Source organism: Schistocerca americana, chromosome 1 (genome assembly GCF_021461395.2).
Source record: "Schistocerca americana isolate TAMUIC-IGC-003095 chromosome 1, iqSchAmer2.1, whole genome shotgun sequence".
Classification (NCBI taxonomy): domain Eukaryota; kingdom Metazoa; phylum Arthropoda; class Insecta; order Orthoptera; family Acrididae; genus Schistocerca; species Schistocerca americana.
In genome coordinates this window covers 1014526391-1014545396 of record NC_060119.1, presented here as the reverse complement: position 1 = coordinate 1014545396, position 19006 = coordinate 1014526391, and the positions used below count along the sequence as shown (strand labels likewise).

The 19006-nt window shown below is 40.7% G+C and overlaps 1 protein-coding gene across 2 annotated transcripts in view; it reads right to left on the bottom strand.

The window, feature by feature from the left end:
- The window catches only part of LOC124548874 (innexin inx7), a 170427-nt gene that overhangs the window by 25220 nt on the left and 126201 nt on the right, over nt 1-19006 (bottom strand). Inside the window, exon 1 of one of the 2 annotated variants that reach the window (XM_047125200.1) lies at nt 13459-14005. The exons of the other annotated variant lie outside the window; for it this stretch is intronic. Coding sequence (XP_046981156.1) covers nt 13459-13953 — 495 coding nt within the window. The 5' untranslated portion in view covers nt 13954-14005. Of the gene's footprint in view, nt 1-13458; nt 14006-19006 lie in introns of those variants that run through there. 2 annotated transcript variants of the gene reach the window in all.

Here is a 19006-nt window from a genome sequence, read left to right as displayed (position 1 = left end):
ATGTCGAAAATACAAGAAGACGTAATACACATCCAGAAAAAAGGAGTATACTAGTGTCGCTTCCACAGAATGAAAGTAGAAAGGTCTTCGTGGCTATGGAATAATTGAGAATAATCTTAAACATATTTTCATGTAAGAGGTACTAACAGACACATCACCATACACGCAAATGTACAAAACACTGAGGGCCATATGTTTATTACCGGGATGCGTAGCCACGTATCATCAAGGAGAAGAGATAACATAACGAAGTCAGTTAATCAGAAATTATTACCATTGGAAATATTTCGTTAATTAGCTAAGGATTTTGAATGTGTGAAAAATTATATTCTCTTGAATAAGCTAAAATATTATGGAATAATAGACACAGTAGCTTCATGATTTTCGTCTCAGTTGAATAACATGAGACACTGTGTATCAGTTCCATATCGAAGAAATAGCCGTAAATACTCTTAATTTTAAATAATTGGTATATTAAATGGTTCCACTGAATCGTTCGTTATTTCTAATACACATAAACAATTACCACTTGCATTATCAAAAACTGTGCATACTGTCCCTTTTGTAGATGATAACAAGTATAGGAATGGAGAACAGTGTATTTCTCTTACTGTAAAGGCCAAGGAAAGAAATATTTAGGAACATCCAAAGATGGTTCTACACAATTGTTTTACCGTTAATTATTGAAATGACTCAATACCTATCATGATACAAATAGTCCATTCAAAAATGTAAGGCAAGAAGTCATAGTGGACCACAATATTGTTCACCTGGGCGTAGGGCGCTTCGGTGGCTTCTCATGAGCCAGAGCATAATCGTGGCTGATAGTATACGCACAGCTGACCTGAAAGACTTGACAGTGTGATTTGTTTTCCTTAGTCCCCACTGTACTTGTTAACAGTAACGTCACCGCATATTTTCGATAACGGCTGTGTGCAATAATATCGTGGTTGAGTGATAGACAGTTTTCAGTTTCTTAAATTACGTACAGATCACAAACAACCTTAATTATAAAATACGAACATCTTAGAATTAATAAAGCACCTTATATAATCCCGTGTGCTTCCATGACGAGAATCAGTTAACGTAAGTATCCTGTATATAGTGTCGCGCCAGATTGTAAAAATAACTGTGACTGAATGAAACCAATGTTTCCTTCGCAGATGTAGTGGCCCTCGTCTGGGTCTCTGATCCGTTTTATTCAGTGACAGTTCTTTTTACAATATATCGTAGTATCACAAACAGAAAATTTTTATATTAAAAGCGCTATTGTTCACCTACAAATTTTGACAATGTTAGCTAGAATGCACTGTTTCAAATTCTGAAGGTAGCAACGGTAAAATACTCGGAGCGAAAGCTTGTATACAACTTGTGTAGAAATCATACGGCAGTTGTAAAAGACGGACATGAAAGAAAAACAGTAGTTGAGAAGGGAGTGAGACAGGGTTGTAGCCTATCCACGACGTTACTCAGTCTGTAAAATGAGCAAGCAGTAAGAGCCCAAAGAAATATATGGAGAAGGAATTAGAATTCAGGAAAAAGAGATAAAAACTTTGAAGTTTGCGACGATATTGTACTCGTAATTCTGCCAGCGACAGCAAAGAATTGGGAAGTGCAGTTGAACGGAATGGACAATGTTTTTAAAGGAAGATTTAAGGCGAACATTAAAAAAAGCAGAACAAGGGTAATGGAATGTAGTACAATTAAATTAGGCGATGTTGAAGGAACTAGATTAGGAAACGAGACAGTGTAAATAGAAAATTATTTTTCGTATTTGGGCCACAAATTATCATATATGATGGTCGAAGTAGAGAGGATATTCAATGTAGACTGGCAATGGCGAGAATAGTACTTCTGCTAAAAAGCCCAAGTCAAAAGGAGTTTTCGTTAGAGGTACTTCTCTGGAATGCATCCCTGAACGGCCGGCCGTTGTGGCCAAGCGGTGCTAGGCACTTCAGTCCGGAACCACGCTGCTGCTACGGTCGCAGGTTCGAATTCTGCTTCGGGCATGGATGTGTGTGATGTCCTTAGGTTAAATAGGTTTTAGTAGTTTCTAAGTCTAGGGGATTGATGGCCTCAGATGTTAAGTCCCATAGTGCTTAGAGCCATTTGAATCATTTTGAATCATCCTTGAACGGATGTGAAACGTGGACCACAAATAGTTTAGACTAGAAGGGCTTTTGAAATGTGCTGTTATAGAATTATACTGCTATACTAATTAACTAATGACGAGATGAGATAGAACAGAAACTAATATTTAGCAGTCACAGGCTCTGCATAGCACGTGCTGCTTCCACAATCTGCCTCCATTTCTTTCTGTTTTGTGCTCGGTTCCTCCAGGTGTCTTCAATCTCCAGAACTGGCAGGTCCTTCACTACGTCGTCCATCCAGCGCTGCCTTGGTCGTCCTACAGGGAGTCTGGTGTTTGGTTTCCCCTCAAATGTTTCTTCGCCTGTCTTTCTTCTGGCATACGGGCTATATGGCCTGCCTTCCGGATTTTTTTGCTCTTCAGCTTCCGTAGTATTGCTGGTTGTTGCATCAAGAGGTACGTTTTCTCACATCTCCTCCTGTTTCATTCTCCTTGATCTAAGATCGGTCCCCATATCTGCCTCATTACTTTCCTTTCCAATATTAATAGTTTATCCATTTCACGTTTTGTTACGCTCCAGATTTCCGAACCGTACATGACTGCTGGTCATGTCACAGTGTAATAGATTCTCATCTTAGTATCTGCTGATACAGATTTTAAGCTGAGCGTCTCCCTCAGGGAACATATGCATTTCATTCCCACCTTTTCTCCTTGATATCCATTTGTTGTTGTTGTTGCTGGTCACCCAAGATCCCAAGTTCAAATGGTTCAAATGGCTCTGAGCACTATGGGACTTAACATCTGAGGTCATCAGTCCCCTAGAACCCAGAACTATTTAAACCTAACTAACCTAAGGACATCACACACATCCACGTCCGAGGCAGGATTCGAACCTACGACCGTAGCGGTCGCGCGGTTCCAGACTGAAGTGCATAGAACTGCTCGGTCAAAGCGGCCGGCCAAGATCCCAAGTATTTGAACTGATGAACTCTGTTGAACCTCATGCCATCTGTCTCAAGAAATTCTTGCAGCTCTTGTCTTCATCCTAATTGCAGGAACTCCATTTTGTCTGGATCCACCTTTAGCCCAACCTCCTGTGCTTAGTTGTCCATTTTGTGGTACATTCCTTTCAACTCACGGATCGATTCACTTAGCAGTACTGTATCATCTGACGAGATACTGAACCGAAATGGAGAAAAAAGAAGTTTGTGGCATAACGTCACTAAAAGCAGGGATCATTTGATAGGACACGTTCTGAGACGTCAAGGAATCGTCAATTTAATGTTGGAGGTAAGTGTGAGGGAGGGGGGTGGGGTTAAAATTGCTGAGGGAGACCAAGAAGCAAGTACAGTAAGCGCGTTCAGATTGGTAAGGCTTGTACGGGATACAGCAGCGTGAAGAGCAACATCAAACCAGTCTTCGGAATGAAGACCTTTACTGTACGCACCATTATAGCTACCTGAGATTTAAAAGTGGGCGAATTACTCATTCTCCGCATTTCCATTCATTAATGGTTTACTTAATTATTCAAAAATGGTTCTGAGCACTATGGGACTTGACATCTATGGTCATCAGTCCCCTAGAACTTAGAACTACTTAAACCTAACTAACCTAAGGACATCACACACATCCATGCCCGAGGCAGGATTCGAACCTGCGACCGTAGCAGTCGCGCGGTTCCGGACTGCGCGCCTAGAACCGCTAGACCACCGCGGCCGGCTCTTACTTAATTATTGTTTGGAGAAGCAACTAATAGGGATGTTATTTCTCGGTTCTATGGAGTATTTCTGTACCTTAAAAATTTTGAAATTTATAGGTAATTCACTTGCTGCTTTCCTCTTAGTAATCATCGATATGTGATTGGTCTTTGCTTTCTAACTACAGCTGTGCCTTGGTATTCACAGTTCAATATTTTCACATTCGCTCTAAAATATTTCATCCTTTTTCGGAGCTGATGAAGATACATATCGAATCTAAATTTTTGAGACCATTAACGCTGAAATTAGGCTTTACGTTTCAAAACCGTGTTCCTCCATTTGGTTGGCACTGCCCATTGACTGAATGATAAATTTCTGTTGTGGATATTTCCTAAAATCACATCTATTCATCGTCATCTATCAATACATTATGTCGATTATGGGAAAAATTTGTGTTTGCAATATCATCATATTTATCTTTCGTCACCCACTTTTTAATTTTATCCGTTGTAGGTAATTCATTCGAAGGGCTGCGGTTATGTACGACTTTAGCTAAATGTTCGTATGAGCTCTAATTTCTCTGATTTTCACGTCGTGGTCTTTTAGTGAGACATACGTGGGAGGAAGTAATGTGTTGCTCGACTCTTCTTGGATCGTACGCTCTCGAAAGTTCAATAGCAAACCTCACCGTAAAAAACAACGCCGCTCTTGTATTAGTCAACAAAATATTATATGAGTAACGGTATTTCGGTTGGCTTATCGTGCGTTTTTATTGTGATATCTCACGAGGACAGGCTGAGCGACTTTATACACAAAAATATCTTGGAATCAAAATTCTCTGTTTTTCCCTTAGTGGCCACTGCACTTGTTTACTGTAACGTTAGCGCGTGTTTCCTTAGTGGCCACTGCACTTGTTTATTGTAACGTTAGCGCGTGTTTCCGATAGTGGTGACGGGAGGGCAGGTGCAGTATTATCTCCGTAACGTTCTCACGCTTACCACGCAATTCCGTGACGAAACGGGGCGCTCTTCGTCCGAGTCCCAGATGGATATGCAGTACTGAAGAACTGGTCGAAGTAGCGGTTTGTAAGTCAATTTTTTTTGTAGATGAATTAAATTTCCTTAATATGCTACTAATGAATCTACCTGGAATCTTCTACTTTATGCATTCATTATATTTTAGGTCTCTCTGGGCAATAATTCCTAGGTCTTCTGTGGTTGGCATTCCACTGAAACTGTTTCCAACAATTCATCACCAGTTTGTGTGCAATGTGTTACATCACATAAACTGAACTAAATGAGAGCAACACTGGCCCACAATGAAACATTAACTAAATAATCTTATGGGGAGAGTTTTTTTATAAGTCTTTTTATAATTTCGCTCCCTGTTTGAAATACGATCTGTTACGCAGTCAAGCGTTTGTGAGCTGTGATGGCCTCACATTAATTTTAGTGGGCACTTACAGAGGGATGTGGACGAGTAACTAGTATCTCACAACAATGTTATCGGTGTGTCTACAGTCAATATGTGACGACCTGTTTATCGGTGTGATTGTTCTCGGGGCTACGACTGCGAACGGAAACGAAGAGCCCTCTGCATATTTAGCATTTATAGAGGCTATTACTGTTTGTATTTATTTAGTGTAAACAGATGAACAGTCAAAATGAGGAGTATATGCAGCATACATTCTGAGGAGAAAATATTTTCGAAAAATTTATCAAATGAAATTCAAAAATTGCTGTCAGGTAGTGAGGAATTGTTCTTTAAAATCTAGACGTCATTACGACGCAAATTCCATCATCTTTCGTAATCTCCATCTTTCATTACCATTTCGTCAATCATTTCCTTCTTGCACCGCTACTATCACGTTATCGTTCGCGTCTTCTTCGAATTTTGCCTTATCCGCACATCGAACGTCAGCAACCAACTTTGTAAACGCTTCTTTATTATCTCCATTTGGGAACATTAAGCTGATACCACAGTCATGCAGATTTTGTAGCTGTGGCTTATTTTTCCCGAAAATCTCCGATTGTTTTCTGTCTTTACTTTTACATCATGGTTATAAGCTGCATATCAAAATGTTTCAACGCGGGAGAAATGTGGGAGTAATTCGTTCTTGCATGTTTTAAGCTCTTCATCCTCATTTGACCCAACAGAAAAAACTGTACTCTGCATCGTTTTATGTCTTAGCTGTCACTTTCACCTGTACGTTAAAGAGTTTCTCTCATCCTCTTACTCACCTTCATAGTGCGTTATATAACGTACAGTCTTCAGAATATAGGTGTTTATTAACCAGGGGTCTTGACAATGGTCTTGACAAACCACAGCAGCAATCTTATATGACCTCTCACATCACTAGTCAATGCTTACCAGGCAGAAGCATGTAGAAGACATGTGGCACATGTACGAAAGAATAGTCCACCATGCACTGGCCGGAAATGTACCCAGTAGAACAGCAATTCATGATGAGATGGACTGTCCAGATGTACGAACATTGTGAAGAAATTTCTAAAGAAATAACGACTCGTAGACAAGAGGCGTAAAACAAAGCATTGGGCAGTAGATGGAGTGATTCTCAATGTCAAGATGACGATGTGTTAAGTATTCAATGACTGACAAAGCAGAATCTTATAGAAAGGTGTCTCACGAAACGCAAGGAAATTCTTGTCATACTTAAAGGCTGTCGGTACCACCAAGGTTATCCATGATGGATGATGCTGGATCGGAAATGAGGGAAACATACGAAACGCAAAAATTCTGAATTCCGTTTTCAAATGTTATTTTATCAAGGAAGCTTCGAAAGTATTGCTCCGGTTTATTTTTCTCGCCTCCGAATAACCTAGATATTACTGTCAATGCCGTTGAGAAACAGCTGGAATCAAAGGTGAACAGGGCTTCAGAGCCTGATGCAATTCCGGTCAGATTCTATACAAAATTTGCAGCTGAGTTAGCTCCCATTCCAAATATAATAAACTATAGACCCCTCGAACAAAAAACTGTGCCTGGTGATTGGAAGAAAACACAGCTCACTCCCGTCTATAGGAAAGGTAGCAGAAGTGACTCACAAAAAATACCCTTTCAACTCACTAACATCCATCTGTTGCGGAATCCTAGACCATATTCTGAGCTCAAACAGTAGATGGTGTTTCGAATAGAATGGCCGCCTAAGTGCCAACCAACATGAATATTCGAAACATCGATCATGCGAAATCCGACTTATGTTTTTCTCACATGACATCCTGAAATCCATAGATCAAGCAGTTCAAGGCAATCAGATGATTTAGTATGTCTCGACTTTTGAAAACTATATGGCATGGTAACAAACCAACGATTATTAACAAAATTACTCTCTTGTGAGGTATCAAAAAAATTGTGATTGGATTGAGGGATTCTTCGTAGGCAGGATCCAGCATATTATCCTTGATGTAGTTTCATCAACAGCAGTCGAAGTAACTTGATGTATATACCATGGATGTGTGTTGGAACCCTTGTTGTTTATGAGGTTACTGACCTGGTAACTTCAGAATTTTCACAGGTGATACAATTAGCTACAGTGAAATACTGTCTTAAAAAGTTGCAGAAAAGTTTATTCAGATAGGATTTCAAAGAGGCACAAAGATGGTAACTTCATTTAAAGGTACAGAAATGTAAAATTACGGATATTAAAAAAACCTGGAAAGTGCGAGGAGGACTCGGGGGCTGAGAATTCCGTACAAACTTAAATGTGTATGTTAACTGTTCATCTATAGGTTTGGATGAGTAACTTTGCGAGTATCAGAATATGTGACATAAATGCCTGAGACTCTTGTTTGCATTGACTTACAACCTTGAACTTTTTACACCGCCAAGGGAGAGGAGCCCGTGTTATTACCTGTGAAAAAGGTGTCTTAACACACAGACGGGTGATAAATAGCAAAAAAATATGTGACAGCCTACGATTAGATGTTAACAGTTATCGAGTATTTTTCCTATACTTGTACTGTGAAAACTTGCTTCTCGCCAAATGATCCTAGGTTAAAGTGCCCCAAAGGTTTTGATGAGTGAGTTCACGAATATCAAAATATGTGACATAATTTGTCGTATCGTTTGATTACATTGCTTTATAAGCGTAAATTTTGCACACCGCCAAGTGACCGTAGACCTTAGCGTTTGGTACAAATTTCGACTTGATACCTCTACCCACTTTTAGGAAAAAGAGATCTTAACAGATGGACAGCCAGATGGACAACTAAGTTATCCGATAAGGGTTCCGTTTTTACCGGCTGGAGTACGGAACGTTAAAAACGAAACAACTGGTATCCTATGACTACAATATCAATAATTCACACCTAGAATAAGCACACATTCAGATACCTGGATTTAACAATTTGTGGTGATATGAAATGTAATTATCACATACGGTCAGTTGTATGTAAGGCAGGTGACAGATTTCGGTTCGTTGACAGGATGCTTTGAAAATTTAGTCAGTCTGCAAAGGAAATTGCTTACATATCCGTCTTGCGTCTCATCCTAAAACACTGTTCGAGAGTATGGTGGCCATAAGAAATAGAGGATATTGTACATAATAAAGCAGAGTGGCACGAATGTTTGACTCACGGAAGATGGGTTGTTGTTGTTGTTGTGGTCTTCAGTCCTGAGACTGGTTTGATGCAGCTCTCCATGCTACTCTATCCTGTGCAAGCTTCTTCATCTCCCAGTACCTAATGCAACCTACATCCTTCTGAATCTGCTTAGTGTATCGGAAGATGGGTATGGAGATGAAAAATAGCTGGTTTTTGAAGAGTGAAAGAAATTTTCCCACTAAAGGCTACTTACAGAATTTCAATAACCAGTATAAGTGGAGAACGTAGAGTGTTCTCCGGCTCCCTGTGTATATCTCCCACAAGGGCCAAGCAGATAAAATTGAACTAATTACAGCACGCACAGAAGCATTTAAGACGTAATTGTTCCTGATCTCCATACGTGACTGAAACGGGAAGAAACCGCATTACGTTGTATCACGATGAGTACCCTGCGCCATGCACCTCACAGTAGTTTGCAGAGTATGTATGTAGATATAGATGTAACTTACTACACCCTGCTGTACCGAATACATTCTCTAAGTTGATAAACGCAGATAACTTCCAGGTAGTCATTGCCCTGCACAGATTCAGATACACTCTTACGGATATGGGTATAGAAATGTACAGAACTTTAGTTTGTCTTCAAATTTACTAAATATTCTTGAGAGTATCACTTTCCACAAATTCCGGAATCGTTACTGGTGTTTTTATATTTTGACTTCGTAGGGATTTATTTTTTAGTTTGATTACAATTATTCTTTCCCTAGGTCATATACTTTTGTCGCATGTCATTTGATTCTGTTGCTATTAGGGTTGGCTTTACACCATATCTCTCTACCTGGATTTTCTATTGTTACGCGAATTTCATAACAGTAATTTTTGTTTATATTTTTTATGTAATATTCTTACATGCATCAGGTTTAAGATTTTACCTAAGTTCCACTCGTGTTTCTTGATTTGCAGTACTGTTGTATAAGTCACTATATTAATTCATTACGTTTTTAAGTTTCGTTTTGATGGAGATTAACAAATATTTACTATATAATTTAGCGTCTGTAAGCTGTAAAGGAACGTATTAAATTCAAGACACTTCCGTCCAACCTATGCGTTAAAAATGGGGACATGCAAAACAGAAGATGTTAATAGTGTTTAAATGTTTCAGATTAAAACTCAGTGATAAATTCGGTTGGAAGAAGCATACAATAGGACTGCGGAAGCTCTTAAATACATCTTTGTTACCAATGTGTATGCTGCCAGTCACTGGTGACGAAAAAATAAACAAAATCTGTCATACTTCATTTAATTTCTTTTCATAATGTCCCATGATATAACTGGGGTAACTCATGAAGTCAAACTACACCTTATGGGTCAAAAATTGTGTAATATGTATATCTATAGCGTAAATTCACGCAAGTGATAGATCTCTCTTTCAAATCAAATGCTCAGTTCACGGAATCAATATGGAGTAAGAACATTCCTCATAACGTCTTGCCCGTCTCTCAGAAAGGTGTCCAGTGTATAGGAACGTAAATATTCAACAGCTTGTTCACTCATTATGTCACGTAGTGAATAACAAGTACATCTTAAAAAATTGATCAGTGACATAAGGAGTGAACAAACTGTTGAATATTTACGTTCCTATACACTGGACACCTTTCTGAGAGACGGGCAAGACGTTATGAGGAATGTTCTTATTCCATATTGATTCCGTGAACTGAGCATTTGATCTGAAAGAGTGATCTATCAGTTACGTGAATTTACGCTACAGATTTACATATTATACTATTTTTGACCCATAAGGTGTCGTTTTTCATGAGTTACCCAATATATATATATATATATATATATATATATATATATATATATATATATATATATATATATATATATGTGGACATTAACAAATATTTACTATATAATTTAGCGTCTGTAAGCAGTAAAAGAACGTCTTAAATTCAAGACACTTCCGTCCAACCTAGGAGGTAATTTTAACTAGACTCCAGATAGGGCACTGTCTTTTTAGCCATCGACATCTTTTAAGTGGTGATCCTCCCCCACTCTGTCCCCACTGCTCTCCCCACTGCTCTCAGCTGTGGTCGGTAAGACACCTTTTACTTGAGTGCCCCTATTTTACTCCGTTACGCGTCCGTGTACAGCTGTCATCTGATATATCTTCCATTTTAGCAGATGACACGCGCTCAGCCGATCGCGTTCTCGAGTTTATTAGTGCCAGTGAGATGACTTCAGTCATTTGAAGCTCTTTTTGGGGACAACGACCCTCTTGTATAGCGGTTTTTTAAGCTTTCCTTCTATTTTTAGTTTCTCCAATTTTTTGAGTTTCGTTCCCATTTCTGCCTTTTCCTAAGTCACAGACCGTAGCAGTTTTGCGCCCTAAAACCATAACAAAAAACAAAAAAAATCGCTCGCAACAGAATCACCACCACCGTTGTCTCCACCCCTGGCGCACTGTCTCCGCAGCTGTAGGCCAAGTTATTTTGTGTGCTCTGTGACATGAAGAATCTGGCACAGAGTAAGAAACAGTAATAGGCCACATCAAACCATTTAGAATGCTGATCGAAAAAGAGACCTTGCCTCGCTCCAAACTTTGAACCAAACGGTAGAGCCATTATTTATAGGTGTATTCAGACATCAACTACAAATCCGAGTTAGATGCGATACTTCTTTTCTCAGCACACAAAGCAATGCCAAAAATTGAAGTGAATAAGATCTTACTACACAGAATCGAACCTCGAATATTTCAGAGATTTTGTCACCTACTACACTATTGATACACCAAAGTATGTCTTTGGGACCTAAAAGGAAAGAAAATGTTCTAGCTTGTCTACATTTACAGCTATACATTGCAAAGTACTGTGAAGTGCATGGCACCCATTGTGTCAGTTATTACGCATTATCTCGTTCCATTCGCGTAAGGTGTGAGGGAAGAACTGTGGTTTAAATGCCTCCCTGCGTCATAACTACCCCTACGCAAACGATATGTAGGGGGTTGTAGCAGATTCCTAGGCATTATTTAAAGCCAGTTCTTGAAACGTTATAAGCATGTTTTCTGGGGATACTTTACGTCTATTATCGAAAGTCTGCCAGTTCAGTTTCTTCAGCATATCTATGACATTCTCTGACGGATCAAACAAACCTGTCACCATTCGTGCTGTCCTTCTCTGTGCACTTTCAATACCTCCCGTTAGTCCTATTTGGTACATTTCTCACACACTTGAGCAATATTCTAGAATTGGACGCACGACTGATTTTCCAGCAATCTGCTTGTAGACTGATTGCATTTGTCCAGCACTCTAGCAATAAACCGAAGTCTGTCACCTGCTTTATCCACGACTGAATGTATGTGATCATTCAATTTCATACCCCCACAAAGTATTACACTCAGCCGGCCGCGGAGGCCAAGCGGTTCTAGGGGCTTCAGTCCGGAACCGCGCGACTGCTACGGTCGCAGGTTCATATCCTGCCTCGGGCATGGATGTGTGTGATGTCCTTAGGTTAGTTAGGATTAAGTAGTTCTAAGTTCTAGGGGACTGATGACCTCAGATGTTAAGTCCCATAGCGCTCAGAGCCATTTGAACCATTTTTTGTTACACTCAGATGTTGTGTGAGTTGACAGATTCCAACTGTAACTCACTGGTATTATGATCATAGGGTACTATGTTTTTCGTTTCATGAAATGCGCAATTTTACAGTTGTGATCATTTGAAGCAACTTCTCAGTGAAACTTCCTGGCAGATTAAAATTGTGTGCCGGACCGAGACTCGAACTCGGAACCTTTGCCTTTCGCGGGCAAGTGCTCTACCAACTGAGCTACCCAAGCCCGACTCACGCCCGGTCCTCACAGCTTTACTTCTGCACACAGTTTTAATCTGGCAGGAAGTTTCATATCAGCGCATACTCCGCTGCAGAGTGAAAATCTCATTCTGGCTACTTGTCAATCTTTGCACCACTTCGAAACCGTATCAAGGTCTAAATATTTCAGAGAGTACCTCATTAAAGATAACTGTATCTTTAGCGACAAGTCTGAGGTTACTATTAATAATGTCGTCAAGGTGATTAACAACAGCATGAATATTAAGGGACACACCTGAAGTAACTTCTACATCTCTTGATGACCCTCCATCCGAGACGACTTGCTGTATCTTCCTCCCAAAAAATCATCAATCCAGTCATACATATCACTTGATACCCCAAAACATAATTTAATAATAAGCGTAGACCTAGTTTTGGTACTGAGGCAAATGCTTTTCGGATATCGAGAACTACTGCATCTACCCAATCAGCTAATCTAAGAGAAACAGTACATCCACCATATCAGCTAATCTGCTACCACTTAAAAACATAACGTTATACTCCAGAATGAGATTTTCACTCTGCAGCGGAGTGTGCGCTTATATGAAACTTCCTGGCAGATTAAAACTGTGTGCCCGACCGAGATTCGGACTCGGGACCTTTGCCTTTCGCGGGCAAGTGCCCGCAGGAGAGCTTCTGTAAGGTTTGGAGGGTAATAAAGCTGTGAGAACGGGGCGTGCGTCGTGTTGGGTAGCTCAGATGGTGCAGCACTTGCCCGCGGAAGGCAAAGGTCCCGAGTTCGAGTCTCGGTCTGGCATACAGTTTTAATATGCCAGGAAGTTTCATATCAGCGCATTCTGGAAACATCCCCCAGGCTGCGGCTAAGCCATGTCTCCGCAAATCCTTTCTTCCAGGAGTGCTAGTTCTGCAAGGTTCGCTGGAGAGCCTCTCAAGTTTGGAAGGTAGGAGACGAGGTACTGGCAGAAGTAAAGCTGTGAGGACCGGGCGTGAGTCGGGCTTGGGTAGCTCAGTTGGTAGAGCACTTGCCCGCGAAAGGCAAAGGTCCCGAGTTCGAGTCTCGGTCCGGCACACAGTTTTAATCTGCCAGGAAGTTTCATATCAGCGCACACTCCGCTGCAGAGTGAAAATCTCATTCTGATAACATTGTACTGATTGGCAGTGCAACCTGGATTTCACAACACGACCCAGAACTTTGTCAAACGACTTACCTAGCACCGCGACCCACAGAAGACAGATACAACACGCTGCTGCGGAACATATACCGCTGGCTGGTACGTACATTGTTGACAGTGATGTCTTCGTCAGAGCTGACGAGGGCGGCGTACTCGAACATGTTGACGATCACTTTGAGGCGACCACCCTCCTTGTTGCGCCATATCCAGTGCGGGATGTAGAAGGTGAGAGCCTGCAGGAACAAAACGAACGGCACCCACTGGTAGTAGGCGTGTCTCACAACTGGTTCTCCTTCCACGTAAGGCCCCACCCCCGGTAGCATGCCGCCACCGCTCAGCACGGCCGAGGGGTCCAGGTGGCGGACAACGGTGTACGTGCTCGTGAAGAAGCAGAACGTCTCGATCACGTTGTTGGGGACACCATTGTCGTTGATGCATCGGATGTGCTCGCCGATGTACTGGCGGCTCGTCACCAGGATCGTGCACACCAGCAGCAGGATGAAGGTGACGCGGTAGTGCAACTTGAAGACGAGGTTGTCGATGCTCACAAGCTTCACCTTGAACTTGATGTTCTTGCTGAACTCCTCGAACGTTTTGAGCATGGTGTGGCCGAGATGTGCGTCTTTCAGTCGAGGAAAAGAGAAACACAGTGCCTTCGAGGCCTGCCTGACATAAACTGATAAGGAGAGATAGGGTCAACGTGAGTTTAATCTAATCTTTAGGATCCATACTGCTTAGAGGCTACTCTTTTACGAGGAGATATGATGTTTCATCATTTTCTTTATTCATGTCCCCTTTAACACAAGGGTACGTTTCACTACTACGTCTTGTTACATTACAACAAATGGTTCAAATGGCTCTGAGCGCTATGGGACTTAACAGCTGTGGTCATCAGTCCCCTAGAACTTAGAACTACTTAAACCTAACTAACCTAAAGACATCACACACATCCATCCCCGAGGCAGGATTCGAACCTGCGACCGTAGCAGTCGCGCGGTTCCGGACTGCGCGCCTAGAACCGCGAGACCACCGCGGCCGGCACATTACAACATTTTATTACTATATGTATGTATTGTGTGTGTTTGTGAGCGCTCGCGCATGTGTGTGTGGAGTGCAGCGCAACCTTTGTGTTGTATGTTGTTACACGCCCTCACTTCATAACACACTGCGGAGAGTTTTAGTATTTAAATCAGAACGTTGGCGTAAAGTCTGGTGACCAGAAACATTATGCCACCACCTCTATTCCTCCTGCAGGGGAAATACTGGCAGTTAAAGTTTTTTTTCACCACCAGGATTCGCGCGTTAGCGTCCTGCCTTTTTTTTTGTGTGGTCGTAGCGGACGTCACATGACATCCGTTGAAGTTCGTTGTTGATCCCTTCACTCAGTTCTGTGTATTACAGAAACTAGCCAGCTCTCTGACCGAACACCTTGAGCTACAGGGCCGGCTTCTCGACCATGCATTTATAAAGCGTAATTTAATTTATAAGAAATAGAGCATGTGTTCTAAATTTTGCATTGTTTCTTGTGAATAATATATGCCTGACCGTCCTATAGAAATTATTCCATTATTTTGCCAATAAGTACCGAAACGGTGAAAAGTAGCGCAGCAGAATAATATTTACGTGTTGATTTCAGTATTCTGGAAACAAGAAACCATAATCATTCGCACAAAATTCCATACTGTTGTTTTCCTGTTATCCTCATTCTCATCCTCAGTAAATTTTGGGAGTCATGCGAAAGTAGGAAGCTATGCTTAAATAGTATCATTTCCAGAAAATATTGCGGCAAGGAAAATGTAAATACAGAAGAAGTTATTTAAGGTTGAATAACAAGTACACTGTTTTTGTTCAACTGATTTTAGTTTATTTTAAACTAGTTTCTGGTTTACTGGGCCATCTTAAGGGAGCAACTGACTGCCGTCTGAAAGGGACACTATAAGCAAAGAATCAGTCCACTTGCATAGTACTGTACATCAAACTTCTTTCTTGACATTGAAATTGCATTTTACACGATGGACAGTTAAGCACAATAAATAGACAACATTACAGGCTAGATGATTATATTGCACGAAATTTAGCACTACAACTATCTAACCTGTAATATTGTGTACTTTAATTATTTATTGTGCTTAACGTCGTCCATTTTGTAAACTGTAATTACAGCGTTCAGAAACAAGTTTGATGCACAATACTATGCAAGTGGCTTGTATCTTCTCTTATAATGTTTGTTTACCTGAGAGACGGTACTCAATTGTTTGCTGAAGATGACCCAATAAGCTGAAAAATAGTTTGAAATAAACAATAATCAGTAGAACAGAAACAATGTACTTGTTATTCAACCTTAAATATGAAAATGTTTCAATCAAGAAGTGACGGAAATATTCATAAATAAGAACAATAGAAGTTAGTAGTAACTACAGCTCCTCTCAGATTCAAACAAGAATGATTCTGTTAAGTATCTTTATCAAATCCAAACGGCTTTGTCTTCTCTTCTTGAAAATTTTTTTTTTTTTGCTTGGACACCTACAGATGGATGAATAACGAAAGAAAAATCAAATAAAAATTTGATTTCTAATACAGATGTCACTAACAACGCATATCAAAATAGTATTCAAGACAAATGACATCCAGAAATTCACATTTTGTATCGCTTATTTATAGAAGGATAGTTTACAACCTAGGTTACATTACTATAATCCGGTAAACTTTATTTGAGGGAATCTCATGTACGACTTTCCTTTGCTTTACAACATTACATCGTACAGTAACTATTAACCTCGTTTGATGTGCAATTCGTCACATTCTTTGCCCATAAGTTATTGAAGAATACGGAAGAAGGTTGGGATTTAACTTCCCGTCAGTCGTGGTGTAGTTAGAGACGGAATTTAAGCTTAAGATGTATGAGGAATCTATACCGTGCTTTCCAAAGGAATCATCCTAGCATTCGATACTTAATCTATCTACAGATACCACGGAAAATCTAAACGTGGATGCCAGTTGGGGGCGTAGAATCATCCCATTATGCAAGTCCAGCACTGCTCCACCTTAACCCGACTTACGATATTGAATATAAAGTTTTATGGATATTGTAATAATTATGAGAAATCTTTGCTATTACCCCTCAGTGAATCGAAATGTTCAGACTTACAATATTCGACTTTCCACCAGTCACTCGCGCAGCAGCGAATAACTTAATTACTCTCTACTAGTTACAAAGTTATGCACATCGCATACGTATCGTACACAGTTACATTGTAGGAGGACGTTTTGTGTTCGGCTGCAATTGTAATTACATAAGAAGTACATGTACTTGTGCAGCACATAACTAAGCAAACTAAACATGACTTAAGTGGATGGTATCATGCCATTTGCTTTATGTCTGTATGTCGGAAATGTACATCGCACTGTTGGTACGTTTTCGGTAAAATACAGTTAGAACATCCTGACTGAACCACAGTGCAATAGTCTCAGATATCTGTATCTGACGATAAGATCTAAAAAAGTCTCCACACGTAGCGCATAACTCTGATAATATGGTGCGGCACAGTTTGTCACACTGACAGGTTATGTACAGGTTCAGTTTTCTTTCCGTTTTTACATGGGCGTCTTCATATGGTTCATACATTTCTCGTAGTCTTGTTGAGATGATAATTTCTAAGCCAGACGTTCAAAGAATACTCTAGGAGTGTCAAATACTAATACTTATTGTATCAATTATTCTCGCGATTCTAAATTGAAGCCAGTTGGTTAATCACAGATGCTAAATTCACATGTCTTGCGCAAACCTATCGCAGAATAGAAACAGTCAAACGTTGTTAAGAAATCATTTTTAATTTAACGAGGCACTGTTCGCTATTCTGTTTGTTGTCCGTTTTTAGCAATTTTGCTAAGTAATATAGGATAGTTCACGAATTACTTCTCCACCTACACTATCTGATCAAAACTACCGGGACATCCCTATGCAATGCAGAACTGACCAGCAGATGTCACGAGCGGGTGACCCACCAATACGTAAGAGGGCGGGAAGTATTGTTTTGTCAGTAGACAAGCAACAGAATGGGTCACTCAGGAAAGCTCAGTGACTTCTGCATCTACATCTGCATCAAGCTACCTGGCGATGTGCGGCGGAGCTTACCTCTAGTACTGCCAAGGAAGAATGATTGTCAGTAAGCCTCTGGATTAGCTATAATTTCTCGAATTTTTCACTGTGGTCATTTCGCGAGACGTATGTTGGAGGACGCAATATGTTGCTCGACTCTTCCCGGAAAACATTCTCCCGAAATTTCAATAGCAAACCACTCCGAATGATGCACAACGCCTCTCTTGTAGCGTTTGCCAATGGAGCTTGTTGAGCATCTCTGTAACGATTCAGCGACGAAACACGCTCTCTTCGATGGATCTTCTCTGTCTCTTCTGTCAGTTCCACCTAATAAGGGTCCCAGATTGATGAACAATTCTCAAGAATAGGTCAGACAGGCATCTTGTAAGCCACTTGTTTAGCGGATAAATTAGATTTTCTTAAGATCCTCCCTTCGAACAAGCACAGATCAATGAATGACACTTGAGCAGGAAATCCATCAGAGACATTTCTATCCTTTTAAACCAGCCCAGCTCACCGTGAATTTTTAATGTAAACGCGAAGGCAAACCTAATATACTGACGGAAAGGAACTGTTAAGCACTGCATACCATCAGCGGAAGAAATAACTCGTGAATTCCAAATCTGCTACCAGCCGTCCAACTTGCTCAATGACTGAGGTGTAAAAAGCAACGCCACTGGACAATGAATGGCCTGAAACGAGTAATTTTGAGTGACGAATCATGGCACACCCTGTGGCTATCTGATGGAAGGGATTGGAGTTTGGCGAATGCCGCGAGAAGTAATTTTTTCCGGGCCGGTAACCCGGCCTTCACACGCAGCGTGAGGCAGCTAAGACAGGTCACGCCTAACATACCAAGAATGAATAAATGTATCGAGGTTCTGTTTTTGCCAACAATGAGGCATATCTCCTGACGTTTGCACGTAATGTTTATCGTTGATAAACGCCGAATTACGACACCGATTTTTTCTAATGGAACAACACGTTTTTTTTTTCTGTGCTACTTGAAAGAAGCTTCTTAGAGAACTGCATTGGCACAACATGTATCAGACTTGATCAAATAGCATCAAGACGGCAGTTCTGCAAACCAATGTCCCCCTATCAGGAGGACAGGTTCCACAAATACCTGCCCTAATGTACCAAATGCAAGCAAACACGTAACTCACATTCAGTTTCGGTTCTTGTGTTTTTTATCACGGCTATCACACCAAGCGCTCAAAATGTTGATGATGAACATTGCTACACGCCACAAAGTGATTCTGAAGAAACAATGCTGCACTTTGATTTTCATCTGGAGCTAACAGCAGCACAGGCCCGACGTGTAAGGCTTTTCATGCCTTCGGGAATCGTAAGTGTTTCCCAATAGACATCTTGTTTTAATTTTCGCCACAGATAAACATATAAAAGTATTAATTTTGGCGAGGTTCCAGACCATTCTGCGTTTCCTGAACGACGTTCCAATGCTCTCCAAATGTTCTAGTAATAGGGTCTGTCGTTACATGTGCGGAATAAGAGGGACATCCGGCGTGCTGATACCCCACAAACTGCCTCATTTC